General features: G+C 43.6%; 1 protein-coding gene across 14 annotated transcripts in view; it reads left to right on the top strand.

The window, feature by feature from the left end:
* hdac4 (histone deacetylase 4) overlaps positions 1 to 18774 on the top strand; it is a 444296-nt gene that overhangs the window by 282628 nt on the left and 142894 nt on the right. For 13 of the 14 annotated variants that reach the window (XM_078229095.1, XM_078229096.1, XM_078229098.1 and 10 more), the window contains one exon: positions 7058 to 7189. The exons of the other annotated variant lie outside the window; for it this stretch is intronic. In XM_078229095.1, coding sequence (XP_078085221.1) covers positions 7058 to 7189 — 132 coding nt within the window. The remainder of the gene's footprint in view (positions 1 to 7057; positions 7190 to 18774) is intronic. 14 annotated transcript variants of the gene reach the window in all.

The raw sequence follows: 18774 nt of genomic DNA, 5'->3' as shown, positions 1-18774 counted from the left end.
TTCCCGATGGTGGGGGAGTCCAGAACCAGGGGTCACAGTTTGAGGATTCAGAGTAGACCATTTAGGACGGAGATGAGGAGACATTTCTTCACCCAAAGAGTGGTGAGTCTGTGGAATTCATTACCACAGGAAGTAGTTGATGCCAAAACATTGAATGCATTCAAGAGGCGGCTGGATATAGCACTTGGGGCGAATGGGATCAAAGGTTATGGGGAAAAAGCAGGATTAGGCGATTGAGTCGGATGATCAGCCATGATGGTGATGAATGGCGGAGCAGGCTCGAAGGGCCGAATGGCCTCCTCCTGCTCCTATCTTCTATGTTTCTATGATCACCTGGTAGGGGTGTGCTTCTCAGCCTTTTGACTAAGTCGGGCGTCAGATCCGTCTCTTGTGTCTTGTATGTCTCTCTTGTGGAGACCATGAGTTGGATTCAATATGAATTGGCTTTTGGAGAAAGTGAGGAAATGGGTTAACGGCTTGCCCGGTCCTCTCTGCGCATTGGCTTTGTAACTTTGAGAATGGAAAATTTTAACATGGGCTTTCCCACCCAGAACTTCATTCCGGTGGTGGCATATTTACTTAAGCCACCATCCCGCTTAAGTAAATAGCCTTCACACCTCCAAGCTCACCATCGTGGGAGCGCAAAGTTCCAATCCAAATGTCACTTAATAAAAGCAATGTGTTGAAAAATTTAAATATTTGATTTCTGGGGGTGGGAAAGCACAATTCTATAAATAAATCTCATTTATATAAGTCAGGTAGGATGTGTCAGACCAAAAATGAAAAGTTAATTTGATTACACCATTGTGAAATGTCAAGAAATTGCTGATCATCTTGAAAGCAAAAGCTAAATTTGCCACCTTCAGTGGAAAGTATAAGAAGTTACATTTACTTTGGAAACTACTTCCATTCGCAGGTGAACATTTTTTTTCTATTCAGACATATGCCAAAGAAAAATATAACTCTTTATTTTCTTTAATGTGGAGATGCCGGCGTTGGACTGGGGTGGGCAAAGTAAGAAGTCTCTCAACACCAGGTTAAGGTCCAACAGGTTTATTTGGTAGCATGAGCTTTCGGAGCACTGCTCCTTCATCAGGTGAATCAACTGAAAGCTCTGAAAACTTGTGCTACCAAATAAACCTGTTGGACTTTAACCTGGTGTTGTGAGACTTATTTTCTTTATATATCCAAATGATATGTTAACAATGGTAGGTAGGATGGACTGAGTAAACAAATTTAATGGACTTGGTTTAAGCAGGGAGTGTAAGTAGACCAGTGACTGTTTGCCGCAAGTGTTTTTTTACAGTTCAAAACCTCTCATTTTCACAACCTCTGCAGTATTCTCAGTATATCATTCTGTTACGCATAACAGAATGTAGAAATTTGGAGGGATCAGGCACAGTTCTCAGTTGAGGAGAGGACAGAGTCAACGTTTCGAGTCTCGATGACCCTTCGTCAGAGCGAAAAGCAAAGAGAATCAGCAGTGATTTATACTATTGGGGGGGGGAGGAGGGTGGAATGGGACAAAGGGAATATATATAGATCCTCATTTACATTCCCTTTGTCCCATTTCAAACCCCCCCGCAGTATAAATCTCTGATTCTCTTTACTCTTAGCTCTGATGAAGCGTCATCAGAGACACGAAACGTTGGCTCTATTCTCTCCCCCCAGATTTTCCAACATTTTCTGCTTTGTTTTGGATTCCAGCATCCGCGGTATTTTACTTTTATCTTACTGTTCTCGATCACTTGCCCTAATCATATGCGCAGCATGTTGAAACACCCAGTGGGGTGCGCTACAGGTTGTGCCCAAAATCTTACGAAATGCCCAATCACTCCCATGTCCTTGCTGAACAGAAGCTAGGAACTGACTACGGGTAACGGAAGAAATACTGTTGCCATTCCTGAAACAGACTTATTTCCAACATTTGGGTATGGTACAAAGTGACTCAAAATAAGAAAGGGAATAAATACAGACACCTTAAATTGAATCTTGTCCTCTACATTGCTTAAAACAAAGTCTTATTTCTGTGTAAAACAATATCATGGAATATTTACCAAACTTTCCTTCCAGCTTAGCTTCAGTGCTAAGCTACACTCTGGTGCCTCACTAAGAGAGTCAGTGAGATCTTTGACAGTGAGTATGGCAGGTTACCTGAGTACTGGTTATATTAGGCTCAACTCAGCAAAGCCACTGTATAATAATCAGGAGTGAGAACCTCGATTAGTTGATTACACTGCCTAACCCAGGGTTGTCATGGCCAATTGTAGACCTGTTGTCGCCGTGACTGAAATTAGATAATTTGGCTCTGGATTGTTCAGCGGCTTAGGTGAAGCTGCGGCTGGATCCTTGATATTACTCAACAATCCTGCCCAGGCTTTGGCCCACCCTGCAGTTCATCATTAATCCTGAGCTAATCCACTTCTGATCATAATCCTGATTTTGTGATGTCTGCTTTTATCCCAACAAGGGTGTTTGATGAGTGCACTGACGCGTATGTCACCTGAAAGCCAGGAATATCCATTTATTTATAATGGAATTCATTTGGCGGTGGAACGAGAAAGACTTTAGTTTAAGTGCATTACCATATATTCAATCTTGGATGATTCAATCTTGGTCTTTCCAGGTGGCACCAGGGGAGCAGGATGGGTAAGGGGCTCTGCCAACTTGCTTGTGGCTTTGTATAAGTCTTTGGGGTCTAGTCTTTGTAATATGGAGATATTTTCTTTGCCTATGGGCTGATAATGGGCCTCCTTCATTCTATTGGGCAGCAGGCTGGGTTGGTTGGTTGGAATCAGGGTTGTGCGATATTCATCCGGTGTTTTTTGTTTTGTAACCCTGGCATTTATAATGGAGGTTTATATTATGTGGAATCCTTTACTTAAATTCTGGATAAGACCTGTAGTGCCCTAGCAGGATGGTGGGCAAGCAGTTTGGTATAGTGGTGGTGGGTATGGCTTTATAAGTCCTCCAGGTGTCGCGTTTTTCTTTTATTTTTGTTAGTTTGGGACTAAAGAATCCTTGTTGGTCTCCGATGAAGGCACAGGAGATCATGTATCCTGGAAAAATTTATTGTCTTTGGTGTCTCTGGCATAGCTGGAACTGGGGGAAATATACGCTGGTGCACACCCGAGTGTGTTCGGGGAATCCTTGGTTGTCCAGCCTTTTGGGTTGGTTTCCTATATTTTCCTTGCTACATGGGTAGTTATGGTGACTGCTTGGTAGTTTGGCTCCTGGAATGTACAGTGAACACGTCATCGAGTCTACACCAACAACAATCCCACCCCAGGGTCTATCCCCATAACCCCACATATTTACCCTGCTAATCTACACATCCCGGGATTCTAGGGGGCAATTTAGCATGGCCAATCAACCTAACCCACACATCTTTGGACTGTGGGAGGAAACCGGAGCACCCGGAGCAGAAACACGCAGAGACTGGGAAAACGTGCAGACTCTGCGCAAACAGTGACCCAAGCCGGGAATCGAACCCGGGTCCCTGGAGCTGTAAGACAGCAGTTCTAGCCACTGTGCTACCATGTCTCCCCTAGATATCCCGTCTGTGGGTGTCTTGATTTCTTTTTTTTCGGGCGTGGGGAATGGATTAAATTCTCAGGCTGATGATGGGGCTTGAGTGGTACCTCTGGTGTGGCTGGAAATAAGTGAGGCTTATTTTGTGATGAGCATAAGTGTGGTGTGAGAATCCTTGGCTGATTGGCTCTTTTACCTTTGTCAATACCCCTGACTTTCTTCGGCTGTGTAGGCAAGGGTAGCAGCTATTCTAAAAATTCATACTGAGAAGGTGTGCAATTATATTGTAGGTTTAGGACTCCCTAATGGAAAGTATCCTGTTATTGGTGGGGTCCAGGGGTAGTTCGAGATACCTGGGCTCTCTCATCTGCACACTTCCTGTGAGGCTGTATAACTCTGCTCCTGTTATCTTGTGTATACTGTGTACACTTGAATGCCAGTTTGGGAATGTATCCTGATGATCCCCCCTTTCTGTGGTACTCTTTCATTGTTTGGAGGTTTTGGGGTGCTGTTTTAGGCAACAATTGGTTGTATTGGACCCCATAGAGGCTCCCTTATGCTGTGTAGCTCGGTGCTTGTTATCCTGTGGTGAGGGTGTGCGCCGTTGTGCCATGTGCTCATGGCTTTATCCTGTTACCTTGATATCCTCCACTCTATTATTCTTTCAATGTCCATACGCAGGGAGGCGCCAATGACGATGATTACAATGAATTGTAGTTGATAATATTCCAAACCAATTGTAATGATATTTGCTAGTCTTTTCTGTATGTATTTATGGAAAAGTGATGATGCTATACTGTATCTATCTTTGAGCATTTGTTGCATTGTTTATAAAAATGGAGGAAAATCTTCAATAAAATATATTTTTAAAAAATCATGAGGGAGCTGGACAGAGTAGACAGGGAGAAACTGTTCCCGATCGTAGAAAAGGATCAAGAACAAGAGGGCACAGATTTAAAGTGATTTGCAAAAGAAGCAAATGTAATGTGAGAGTGAATCGTTTTACACTCAGTGTGGTTTGGGTCTGAAAGGGTGGTTTGGGGGTGGGTTCAATCAAGGCGTTCGAGAGAACATTAAATGATTAATAGAATAGGAACAATGTGCAGGGGTACGGGGAAAAGGCAGGAGAATGGTACTAAGCCATGATGCTCATTTGGAGAGCTGGTGCAGACATGATGGGCCAAATGGCCTCCTCCTGCACAGTAACAATTCTGTAAATTACCCAAGCAAATCTTTAAAACTCAACTGCATTTATAACCACAGAGTTCAGATGCAGTACACTTCAAAAAATGTTACTGTTTCTGGCCTTGAGTGACTGTCTGTGTAAAGTTTGCCTATCCTCCCCATGTCTGCGTGGGTTTCCTCCCGGGTGCTCTGGTTTCCTCCCACAGTCCAAAGATGTGCAGATTGGGTGGATTGGCTGTGCTAAATTACTCCTTAGTGTCCAGAGATATATGTATGGGTTGGATGGATTAACCATGGTGAATGTGTGATTGTGGAGATGGGGCCTGGGTATGATGCTCTTTTGGAGAGTTGATGCAGACTCGATGGGCTGAATGGCCTCCTTCTGCATTGTAGGGATTCTATTTTATGTTCCATATTTCCTACACAGCTCATTTACATGCTCAAAATTAAATATCAAAAGAAATAAGTTTCATAATTAGCGTCATGGCAGCCTCATTATATTTCAAAGCTATTTGTTAAGAAGGATTAAAAATTAAAACTGAAATGAAGGAGGATTTCTTGGGGAATTAATGTTGAAATTGCCTCCCCGCCCCCCCCCCTCAATAATTTAATATTAGCCACTGACTGAAGCTCCGAATCTTTGTGGACAAATATGAGTTTAATTCACTTTTAAATTTGCCAATAGACTGTGGAAAATATGGGTGATCGTTGTATAACATTTCAAATGTTAACCATAAATATTCACAAGGTAAAAAAAATGTAATCCGAATCTTATTGGAAATGTGCTTTTAAGCATGAAAGACACTTCAGGTCAAGGCATGAAGTCCAGAGCTGTGAATGGCCCACTGCAACCCCTTTCAGTGTGAACATCTTCTGAATTCTTGAAGACATGTTTGTTTATTTAAAAACTGAGAACCTTTTTTAAAAAAAAAAGCCCAAGTTGTAAGAATACAAATGATATCTGTGAAAAGACATTAAGCCAGGCAGCCTATGACCCTTGCACTTCATGTTTTGATAAAGCTTCAACCTTATTGAAAGATATGAAATGCTGTAGTCAGGTTCGCATTTCAAAAGTGACACATTTGTTGGTCCTAATGGCCGTTGTGTTCTTAAAAATTCCAGCGTTCATTATTTTTCTATTTCTTTTAAAGTTTATTTGTTAGTCACAAGTAGGTTGACATTAACACTGCAATAAAGTTACTGTGAAAATCCCCTAGTCGCCACACTCAGGCACCTGTTCAGGTACACAGAGAGAATTTAGCACGGCCAATGCGCCTAACCAGCACGTCTTTCGGACTGTGGGAGGAAACCCACGCAGACACGGGGAGAACGTGCAGACTCCGCACAGACAGTGACTCAAGCCGGGAATCGAACCCGGGTCCCTGGCGCTGTGAGGCAGCTGTGCTAGCCACCGTGCCACCCCCACAAAGTTCACCAAGATCTCCATCCATAAGAACCTGAGCATAATATATAGCATTAAATTTGTTAGCTGGTTACACACACGGATTTTGTGTAGTGTGTGTGATCGGAGTTATTCCTGGCTGCTGAAAGAGGAGGATTGTTTTGTCATTGAATGCCTTTGTTATCAACGGGCTTCTTGCCTTGGCAGAGACAAAAGCATTTTGTGTACGCAAAATATTGTCGATGCTGGATATCTGAAAAGTTAACTCTGTTTCTTTGTCCACAGATGCTGCCAGACATTTTCTGTCTTTATAATACTTTTGCATAGGTGGTGGTTACCTGTAACCTATTACAGTAATGGCTGTTGCAGCCCCCTTCATGGCTTTCCAAGTTTATCCAATGAGCACTGAGCTATTATAGACCAAACAAACGCCAAGGTGTGCTGAGCACTAAATTAAGTCCCAGGTACCCTGGTTTAGGGAGGGGACACATTTACCATTGTTCCCACTCATGATTGCTATCCAGTAACCAAAACAGAAAGGGAGCATGTACAAACCTCAGGTAGCAATAGGGTTAGGTTCAGTTGCAATGCTGTGTGACAGGACTGCCAACACCCTGCCTATGCGTTATCAGACAGTTTGCTCTTTGTACAAGATGGGGCAGTAGTTTGATGGAATTATAACTTCGTGAGGAGTCGATACTGGGAAGAGAAGGGACCGATTTGAGAAATGAATACCTCTTGTAGATGACGGGGGGCTGGTTTTGGGGCGAGCGCGGCTGGAGAATCCCACCCGACATCCTGATAAAAATGGAACAGGCCCTATAGACTTGTGCTTTATACTGGTTTAGATGGAGATTACTCCACAGTGAATTGTACTTTTTGAACGAAAGGTTCAGGATTATTGTCACAAAATGTAATTTCTGGTGTTTGATCTAACAGCATCTGAGCCAAACCTAAAGGTACGCTCCAGACTAAAACAGAAAGTGGCAGAGAGAAGAAGTAGCCCTTTACTTCGGAGAAAGGATGGCAGCGCCATAACCACACTTAAAAAGAGACCCATGGACGTTCCAGGTATGTCAATAGCAGCTGTCAGTAAAGGGCATTCTCTGCATCTATGTATTGGTGCCAGTTTCCAATAGATTCTTTCTGCTGTGCTGATTTGGCCATTGTGATTCTGTTTGAGAAAGATATTAATAATTTGTCTAAAATGAGTATCTATGTGGTTAACAATGAAAGATGTTTGGATGCCTCCTACCACAGTTGCCCTGTGCTAGTCGATAGCATTAACAAGCACACTTCAGGAGGTCATGCTATTATTTCATTCTTGACATATCATCTTGAATACTTTAGAATTTGCAAGATTTGTTCAAATGAAATGTGCCTTCTGTCCTTTCAATCTTTATATCACTCATCACTTGCTGTTGCTTGAATTAGCTGTGTCCGGGTCTCTGGACTGCCATTCCCTGACGACTCATTCTCACTCTCTGTAGAAAGAACTACAACCTGGCATCTCTTTGTCATTTTAACCTGTCTTCTAGCATATCTGAATGTGTTGTTTCAGGTTCATTTTTTTCTATTGTATTGAGTAGCTTGTATGTTTCCCCCTGAGGTGTTTGTTTTTGAAGCTGAAGATGCTCCAGCTTCTTCTAGTTCCTTCCTCTACACTGCATCAATGCCCTGGAGGGATCTGTGTGTCACAGCCTTCCTTGTTTTGTTGCAGAATTTGATCGGGAATAAGGTTTTAAACGTTCCATTTATTTGCCTATGCCTCTTAATCGTGGCAATAGCGTCCACTATCCTGATTGTTTAATACTTGAGATACAGGCTATCAAAAGGCAATTAAGATCATTATCCCATAGAGTTTGGAGAGTGAGCAAATTTAGCCTTTTGGCTTAGCTTTATTAAAAACCTACCAGACTAAAACTGCTTGAAGATTGATGGACCATGGTTAAAATGTTGAGCCTGATTTTGGTTATCTCAATCAGAAGGATTTATAAGGGGGAAATTTGCTCTGCTTTGTCAAAAGGGAAGTGAGACTAATTGGCTCCGTGAGCTGGCACAGGTACAATGGGTTGGGTTGGGTACAATGGCTCCGATACTATATGTTTCAAAGAATGAACTTGCATTTACACACCTTGCGTGACCTCAGGATGTCCCAAAGCACTTCACAGCCAATTTAAGTACTTTTGAAATGTGGGCACTGTCATAATGTAGCAGACACACAGCCCATTTGTGTTCTGGAAGCTCCCAACAAGGACAATGTCACAATGACCAGATAATCTCTGTTTTTAGTGATGATTGAGAGATTGCCCAGGGTAGTGGGGGGAAATCCTTTGCCCTTCTTCGAAAGGATGCTGTGGGATCTTTGACATTCCCAGAGAGGGTAACTTTCGTTGATCATTGGCAATTTTTAGCGAAGATTGGTGCGTTTCATTTAGTGAACCTTGTCATATTATCCTACTTCCCAAAAATGTTGTTCACTTCTCGTGCAAATAGACTCCTCAACAACTCGAAAATGAAATGTTGTTCACATAATCACACTGTTTGAAATTGGGCTATTCAAAGCAGAGAAGATTTTCCTATCCGAGATTCTGCAGGGAAAGTGAGAAGTACTGCTAGTGGGTATTTAAATTGAACCCCTTGCAGAGCAAGGAAAATAGCTTGCAATAACTTCCCTTTGCACTCCCGTTACCTCTTGTGTTCCTCAAGAGTTTCCATCTGCCTACAGCCCCTCACAGCTTCATCCAAAAACAGGACAGGTTTTCTCATGTACGCTGACAATATCTAGCTTTACTTCACCACCACCACCCTGCGCTCCTCCATTGGTGCTAAGAGGTCATACGGTGACGTGCAGAAATTTCCTCCAGTTAAATGTTGAGAAGACCAAAGGCATTGTCTTCATCTCCACTCCATTCCTTATCCACCAACCCCATCCCACCTTAGCAGCCATCTGTGGCTGAACCAGACTGTTTGCAACCTCGGTGTCCGAATCAACCTCTGACCACTTATGTAATCACTAAGGAAAATAAACAACCCTTATTTGTTAGATATGTGTTTATAAAACTGTTGCTTATAGATTTATATGCCAATAAAAAGTGTAAATGTGGCCGATTACGAGCAGTCTTATCGGTAAGGATATTACACTCCAACTCGTCTACAGGGATACAGAAGGATGTGTAGTGCCATCTAGGCTTCAAAACATGGAAGTACATTTAAGTACAAACAGAATAAGAAGCGCCGAGAGCACCTTGCCTGAGCTTTATATTAATATATTATTGCATGTTCAGGAAGAAATGTATCCTGAGGTTGGAATGTTGACATTGGACTTTGATTAGAGTTTATTAGGATTCTTCAATGGGGTGATGCACACTAAGTGGTGATGGATGCTCTTTCTCTATATGGTCCAAAATTAAGCTGCTGTTTGGGCAGCATAAGAGGGACATTTTAATGATGCTGATGTGAGAACAATCTCTCATCCACAAGTTTCCACAAAATTCAGAACAAATTGGCCCTAATGTTGGACAGCAAATCGGTTTGAGCTGCTGCTATTGTGGAAAGTGATGAGGAGATGCTGGTGTTGGACTGGGGTGGGCATAGTAAGATACCTCTCAACACCAGGTTAAAGTCCAACAGGTTTATTTGGAATCACGAGCTTTTGGAGCACTGTCCCTTCATCAGGTGAGTCCTTCATCACCTGATGAAGGAGCAGCGTTCCGAAAGCTCATGATTTCAAACAAACCTGTTGGACTTTAACCTGGTATTGTGAGACTACTTATTGTGGACAATGCCACCTTCCCATCTGTGCAAAGGAGCCCAAAGACTACTTCATAAATGAGGTCCACATCTACGGGTGCTTGCTGTGGCACTCTGAATCTGATTTAGAGGAGAATGTTGAGGTCTTGGTCTGTTTTCAAGTTGAATTGTACAGGAGGCGGATGACTGTGATTGATCTGTCTATGACTACAATGTTCCATGTGTTTCAGACACACTTAGAACATTCTAATATACAAATGGAAAAAGTGGCTAGCTTGTATTGAGTAATGGAAGGAACATCCTGCTAGAAAAATACACATTGCCAGAAGAGTTGTGACCATGTATAATTTTTATAACTCATCTGCATACTTTCACCCTTCTACGTTCAAATTTCTAAAGCAATAGTAAGTAGGGTTGCTCAATTAGAAGTAATTTCTTCCGTTGGGGATTTGAAGTCAAAACAAAAGTGTTTCTGCCTCACAGAACAATGTGTGGGAGAGTACAGAAGTCAAGGACCACAGGTTCTGGTTTAAATAAATAGAAATGATTGACATTCAAATGCAATCAAATTAAACTTACCTTTTTTTTGGAAATGTGTCGTTGCATTAAACTCGAAAGGTTTTTTTCTTGCGGGCAATTGCTGCTTTTCCCTCAAAAAGGAATTAAATATCCAGAACTGAATGGGTGCATTTGATGGAATTTGTATGCAAGGAAACTACCCAGACATTTCTACTCAAAGGTGTACTAGAGTTCAGAATGAGGCTCGGGGAAACGTTATACTATTACTTAGAAAGTTAACCTCTGTGGTAGTTTTTGGCGAATGTCTTGACATTTTCATTGTTCCCTGTAAATATGCTGGGTATGCTGTGCTTTCCTGCAGACCTCCAAAGAGATTCAGGGATTTATCTTTCATAGAATCATAGAATTCTGCAATGCAGAAGGAGGCCATTCGGCCCAGCGAGTCTGCACCGACCACAATCCCACCCAGGCCCTATCCCCATAACCCCATGCATTTACCCTAGCTAGTCCCCCTGACGGGCAATTTTTTAGCATGGCCAATCCATCTAACCCTCTTTGGAGCGTGGGAGGAAACCGGAGCACCCGGAGGAAACCCACGCAGACACGGGGAGAACGTGCAAACTCCACACAGGCAGTGACCCAAGCCGGGACTCAAACCCAGGTCCCTGGTGCTGTGAGGCGGCTGTGCTAACCACTGTGCCACCGTGCCGCCCTTTCCTATGGAAAGGATTCCGAAAACAATTCAAAGGTGGCCTTGTCGATTTTCAGAAACCTAACAGGATTGTGAGATCCAAACCATTGGGAGTGTGGCCTGTCATGCATTGTGTCTGATTCACACGATGTTTCACAAAGGGGAGCAAATGTTTCAAACCAAGGACTGTTTTGTTCCAGGAACTAGGAAGGATGGAGACAACCAATAATTTGGCCTTTGTTTCTTTGCTAACTTTGACGACTCAAAAAATGAGTATTACTGTGCTACCCGTTGTCAGTCACACCATTTTACAGCAAGCAAGATCCTTCCCCATGAGACGCAAAGACATGAGAAACTTTCAGCAAGAGTTGGTACTCCCTTTCTTTAAAAAAAAGAGCTGAGTAACCAAGGTGAAAGAGCCAATGCCCGCCAGATAATTGGCAGTAGAAGGAGTAATTCTGAACAGGATATAAATCCGGAAGTGGTGATAGTGTGATGGAAAGCTTGGATTTTAAAAGCCAGAAAATTCGAGGAAGAAGTCACGACTTGGAGAATTAAGATGGACGACAGTCGAAATTGTAGGAAAGGTGAGTTAGCGGAGGAAGCTTATTTGTGAGACTTGTGGGGGAATTTTCTCATCCTGCCCTCCACAGGAATCGTAGCGGGCGGGACACGGACCATGCAAATATCCGTTGACCTCGGGTGGGATTTTCCGGACTTGGGGCAAGCGCGGCCGGAAAATCCCATCCTTGGTTTCAACATATTGATGACGCAGGGAAGTGGAATGCGTGCAGTAAGTCAAGCATTTTAACTTGGAATGAACAAAATAGGGAAATTTGTAAGAACACTGGCTAATCTTTATAGTACCAATAAAATAGCGAAAGACAAGATAGGTTGTCATGCAGGGAGATGGATCAGCCATCAACTTATCAATCCAGTGAACTTTCACTACTCTCCCTCTAAGGAAGATATATCACCCTTTAGTCATGGGGATTAAAACTGTACACAGTACGATAGGTGTGGGCTCACCAAAGCCATATGTAATTGCAGCAAGACTTCCTTACTGTTGTACTGCAATCCCTTCAATAAAGGCTAATGTACCCAATTGCTTGCTGTACTTGCATGTTAACTTTCCATAATTAGTGTACAAATATACCCAAGCCCCTTTGAATGCAAGCATTTATTAGTCTCCTTCCATTTAAAAAAAATATAGTTTTACTATTCTTCCTACCATAGTAGATAATTTCACACTTCTCCACATTGTACCCTATCTGCCATCTTATTGCCAACTTGCTTAAACAAATGTATCTCACTTTGTAGTCTAATTACATCTTCCTAACAGCTTACTTTCCACCTAGCTATGTATTGCTAGCAAAATTGGATATACTGCACGCAGCCTCCTCATCTGAGTCATTGATATAGATCCTTGTGACATTTCACCAGTTACACTCTGTCACTCAAAATGACCCATTTATTACTATTCTGTTTTCTATAAATAGGAGCAGGAGTAAACCATTCGACCCCTTGAACCTTCTCCCCCATTCAACAAGATCATGGCTAATTTGATAATCTTCACTCTACTTTCCTGTCTTCCCCCATAACCATTGATTCCCTTGTCAATCAAAAATCTGTCTAACTCCACCTCGATTATATTCAGTGATCTTGCAATCTGGGAAGGAAAGCTCAAAAGACTGACAAGAGAATTCCTTTTGGTCTCAGTCTTGAATGAGATGCCCCTTAAAAATCTGTGCCCTCTAGTTTAGGTTTTGAGTTTATTTATTATTGTCACAGGTAGGCTTACATTAACACTGCAATTAGGTTATTGTGAAAATCCCCTGGCCGCCAAACTCCGGTGCCTGTTCGGGTACACTGAAGGAGAATTTAGCATGACCAATGCACCTAACCAGCATATCTTTAGACTGAGAGAGGAAACCGGAGCACCTGGAGGAAAACCACGCAGACACACGGAGAATGTGCAAACTCCACAGAGTCACCCAAGCCAGGAAGTGAACCCGGGTCCCTGGCGTTGTGAGGCAGCAGTGCTAATCACTGTGCCACCATGTTGCCTCTGATTACCCCCACAAGGGGAAACATCATCTTAGCATTTACCCTGTCAAGCCTCCTCAGAATTGTATGTGTTTCAAAAAGATCACATCTCATTCTTCTAAATTCTAAATAAATATTGGCCCAACCTGCTCAACCTTTCCTCATAAGACAATCCTTTCACCCCAGGAATCGGCGCGCTGAACCTTCTCTGAACTGCATCCAATGCAAGTAATATCCTTCCTTAATTAAGGAAACCAAAACAGTACCTTAGGTGTACAGTTGTAGCAAGACTTGATTTATTATTGTCACATGTATTAGTATGCAGTGAAAAGTATTGTTTCTTGCGCGCTATACAGACAAAGCATACCGTTCATCAAGAAGGAAAGGAGAGAGTGCAGAATGTAGTGTTACACTCATAGCTAGGGTGTAGAGAAAGACCAACTTAATGCAAGTAGGTCCATTCAAATGTCTGATGGCAGCAGGGAAGAAGCTGTTCTTGAGTCCTCAGACAGAAGAAGGTGGAAGAGAATATGTCCAGAGTGTGAGGGGTCCTTAATTATGTTGGCTGCTTTTTCGAGGCAGCGGGAAGTGTAGATGAGTGGGAGGCTGGTTTGAGTGATGGATTGGGCTTCGTTCACAACCCTTTGTAGTTTCTTGCGGTCTTGGGCAGAGCAGGAGCCATACCAAGCTGTGATACAACCAGAAAGGATGCTTTCTATGGTGCATTTGTAAAAGTTGGAGAGACTTGTAGTCGACATGCCAAATTTCCTTAGTCTTTTAACCATAGCGTCTGCATGGGGGACCAGGACAGGTTGTTTGTGATCTGGAAACCTAAAAACTTGAAGCTCTCAACCATTTAAACTTCCAGAAGGCTTTCGACAAGGTCCCACATAACAGACTACTATGTAAAGTTAAAGTAATGTTTTGAGATGGCTAGAAAGCTGGTTAGCAGATAGGAAGCAAAGAGTTGGCATAAATGGGTCGTCTTCTGATTGGCAGCCAGTGACCGCAGGGATCATGCTAGGATCCCAACTGTTCACATTATATATTAATGATTTGGAAGTGGGAACTGAATGTATTATTTCCAGATTTGCAGATGATACAAAGTTAGGTGGGAGGGTGAGCTGTGAGGAGGATACAGAGATGCTCCAGCGTGATTTGGACAGGCTGAATGTGTGACTGACTATAGAACATAGAACATAGAACATAGAAAGTCACAGCACAAACAGGCCCTTCGGCCCACAAGTTGCGCCGATCACATCCCCACCTCTAGGCCTATCTATAGCCCTCAATCCCATTAAATCCCATGTACTCATCCAGAAGTCTCTTAAAAGACCCCAACGAGTTTGCCTCCACCACCACCGACGTCAGCCGATTCCACTCACCCACCACCCTCTGAGTGAAAAACTTACCCCTGACATCCCCCCTGTACCTACCCCCCAGCACCTTAAACCTGTGTCCTCTCGTAGCAACCATTTCAGCCCTTGGAAATAGCCTCTGAGAGTCCACCCTATCCAGACCCCTCAACATCTTGTAAACCTCTATCAGGTCACCTCTCATCCTTCGTCTCTCCAGGGAGAAGAGACCAAGCTCCCTCAACCTATCCTCATAAGGCATGCCCCCCAATCCAGGCAACATCCTTGTAAATCTCCTCTGCACCCTTTCAATGGCTTCAACATCTTTCCTGTAATGAGGTGACCAGAACTGCGCGCAGTACTCCAAGTGGGGTCTAACCAGGGTCCTATAAAGCTGCAGCATTATCTCCCGACTCCTAAACTCAATCCCTCGATTAATGAAGGCTAGTACGCCATACGCCTTCTTGACCGCATCCTCCACCTGCGAGGCCGATTTAAGAGTCCTATGGACCCGGACCCCAAGGTCCTTCTGATCCTCTACACTGCTAAGAATGGTACCCTTCATTTTATACTGCTGCTCCATCCCATTGGATCTGCCAAAATGGATCACTACACACTTATCCGGGTTGAAGTCCATCTGCCACTTCTCCGCCCAGTCTTGCATTCTATCTATGTCTCGCTGCAACTTCTGACATCCCTCCAAACTATCCACAACACCACCTACCTTGGTGTCGTCAGCAAACTTACCAACCCATCCCTCCACTTCCTCATCCAGGTCATTTATGAAAATGACAAACAGCAAGGGTCCCAGAACAGATCCCTGGGGCACTCCACTGGTCACTGACCTCCATGCAGAGAAAGACCCCTCCACAGCCACTCTCTGCCTTCTGCAGGCAAGCCAGTTCTGGATCCACAAGGCAACAGCCCCTTGGATCCCATGCCCTCTCACTTTCTCAAGAAGTCTTGCATGGGGGACCTTATCGAACGCTTTGCTGAAGTCCATATAGACCACATCCACCGCTCTTCCTTCGTCAATGTGCTTGGTCACATTTTCAAAGAACTCAACCAGGCTCGTAAGGCACGACCTGCCCCTGACAAAGCCGTGCTGACTACTTTTGATCATACTAAACTTCTCTAGATGATCATAAATCCTGTCTCTCAGGATCCTCTCCATCAACTTACCAACCACTGAGGTTAGACTCACCGGTCGGTAATTTCCCGGGCTGTCCCTGTTCCCTTTCTTGAATATAGGGACCACATCTGCAATCCTCCAATCCTCCGGAACCTCTCCCGTCTCCATCGACGATGCAAAGATCATCGCCAAAGGCTCCGCAATCTCCTCCCTCGCCTCCCACAGTAACCTGGGGTACATCCCATCCGGTCCCGGCGACTTACCAACCTTGATGCCATTCAATAGTTCCAACACATCCTCTTTCTTTATGTCCACATGCTCGATCCTTTCTGTCCTCCGCAATCCAGCAGTACAACCACCCAGATCCCTTTCCACCGTGAATACCGAGGTAAAGTATTCATTAAGCACCTCCGCCATTTCTAACGGTTCCGCACAAACTTTTCCCCCTTCACCTTTTAAGGGTCCTATGCCTTCACATCTCATCCTTTTACTCTTGACATATTTGTAGAAAGCCTTGGGATTCTCCTTAATCTTACCCGCCAAGGTCTTCTCATGACCCCTTCTCGCTCTCCTAATTTCCTTCTTAAGCTCCTTCCTACATCGCGTATACTCCTCTAAATCCTTAACACCTCCTAGCTCTCTGAACCTTCTGTACGCCTCTCTTTTCTTATTTACCAGGTTCATCACAACCTTCGTGCCTAAATGTTGCCTAAATCTCATTGGCTTAAGGGGGTGGTCTATGTTTTTTCACCAGCAATTTGAAACTTTGTATTTTTAAAGCCTGAAAGCTGAACCTGGAGACGCTGCATTAAGTTGCCTTCCAAAGCTAAGGTCACAGGAAAATTGATTGTAATGTATATTGTTCTATCCATTTGATGTGAGTACTTTCAGTCAACATTGTGTGAACAGCTGAGAATTCATGTGGCACAGTTTGTATGATATTATTGTGACCATAAATGGATTCAGTTTTCATTTTTATGATCACTTGGTCATCCTTTGGTCCAATTAGATTATGCAGGAGAAGTTGGAAGAAAAGAATACCACCCAGGAGCAACCAGTGATGTGAACCTGAGAAAATATTATTTTTTTAAAAAGTGACTACCAGTGTTTCATCTAATTATGTTTTGTTGTGTGGCCTATTCGTTTAAGTACGCAGAACCTCTGAATGGTTTTACATGGCTGTGTGCATGCAATATCTGAGCGGACTTTTCAAAATTAATTTATGGAATGTGGGTGTCATTGGCCATACCAGCATTCATAGCCCATCCCTAGTTACTCTTCAGAAGATGGTGGTCAGGGGTGGCACGGTGGTTCGCACTGCTGTCTCTCAGTGCCAGGGACCTGGGTTCGATTCTCGGCTTGGGTCACTGTCTGTGCTGAGTCTGCACATTCTCCCTATGACTGCGTGGGTTTCCTCTGGGTGCTCCGGTTTCCCCCCACAATCCCAAAGACGTGCTGATTGGCCATGCTAAATTCTCACTCTGTGTACCCGAACAGGAGCTGGAGTGTGGCAACTAAGGGATTTTCACAGTAACTTCATTGCAATGTTAATGTGACTCTAAAAGAGAAAATGCTGGAAAATCTCAGCAGGTCTGGCAGCATCTGTAAGGAGAGAAAAGAGCTGACGTTTCGAGTCCAGATGACTCTTTGTCAAAGCTAAAAGGCATAGAAACTGAGAGATATTTATCCCACTTTCTATATTTATCCCACTTTCTATATTTATCCCACTTTCTATATTTATCCCACTTTCTATATTTATCCCACTTTCTATATTTATCCCACTTTCTCTGCCTTTTAGCTTTGACAAAGGGTCATCTGGACTCGAAACGTCAGCTCTTTTCTCTCCTTACAGATGCTGCCAGACCTGCTGACATTTTCCAGCATTTTTCCTTTTGGTCTCAGATTCCAGCATCCGCAGTATTTTGCTTTTATTAATATGACGCTGCTTGTGACACTAATAAGTAAACTTAAACTTTAAACTACTTGAACCTGCGCAGTAACATCCGGGTTGTGAGGTCACATTGGTGTAACCTAGAAGGAACATTGGTGACAACCTGTTAAAGTTGCAGTGCAGGACATTTTTGAAACGTGTATATTTATAGAATCCAACTGGCAGACCATTGGGAGCAGGAAAAACCAATCTTTTCAACTACTTGGCCGGATCCACATGTCACAACACTTAATCCTCCGTCTGCACCCCCTCCCTCAAGCTCATAGCTAAAACTAATCTCCCCAGCCCACGTTAAAATTTCAAGGCTTCCCTCTGGTAAAAATCCGTGTCCATCATATGCAAAGTCCAAAGCTTCCCCCCTGCTGCCAACAATGTGATAGAATTTGTACCCTCAACCCTCCACTGCCACCCTTTCTAGTAACAATTCTTGAGGACCTAATGTCTTCCTGAATTGGGAGTTTTCTCCAGGTGTCGTCGTTGCATCCTTGTGTACAGGTAATGCAGTGATGGTTGTTGCATAGATTCACACTCTAGATTTGTGTTGCATAGAACTTTGGTGAGGTCACAGCTGGAGCACTGTGTGCAGTTCTGGTCACCACATTATCAGAAGGATGTGATTGCACTGGAGGGGGTGCAGAGGAGATTCACCAGGATGCTGCCTGGGATGGAACATTTATGAAGAGAGGTTGCGTAGGCTTGAGTTGTTTTCGTTGGAGCAGAGAAGACTGAGGGGTGACCTGATTCAGGTGTTCAAGATTATGAGGAGCTTGGACAGGGTGGATAAGGAACAGCTGTTCCTCTTAGTTGAAGGGTCCGTTATGAGGGGACACAAATTAAAAGTGAGATGTGGGAGGTTTAGGGGGTAATTTGAGGAAAAACTATTTTACTCAGGGTGGTGATGGTCTGGAATGCGCTGCCTGGGAGGGTGGTGGAGGTGGGATGCCTCACATCCTTTAAAAAGTACCTGGATGAGCACTTGGCACATCATAACATTCAGGGCTATGGGCCAAGTGCTGGCAAGTGGGATCAGGTGGGCAGATCAGGGCCTTTCATGCGTCAGTGCAGACTCTATGGGCCGAAGGTGGGCATAAATTCTGTGATTTATGCCCACCAATCTCCATGATAACTTGCTGATATCAGTGGTGAGAAGTGGCACAAAACACTTTCCAGTGGATAAAGGAAAATGGGATAGGAGAGCTATGTTTAGGT

This window comes from Mustelus asterias, chromosome 14 (genome assembly GCF_964213995.1).
Source record: "Mustelus asterias chromosome 14, sMusAst1.hap1.1, whole genome shotgun sequence".
Lineage (NCBI taxonomy): Eukaryota > Metazoa > Chordata > Chondrichthyes > Carcharhiniformes > Triakidae > Mustelus > Mustelus asterias.
This window is presented reverse-complemented; position numbering and strand designations above follow the sequence as displayed.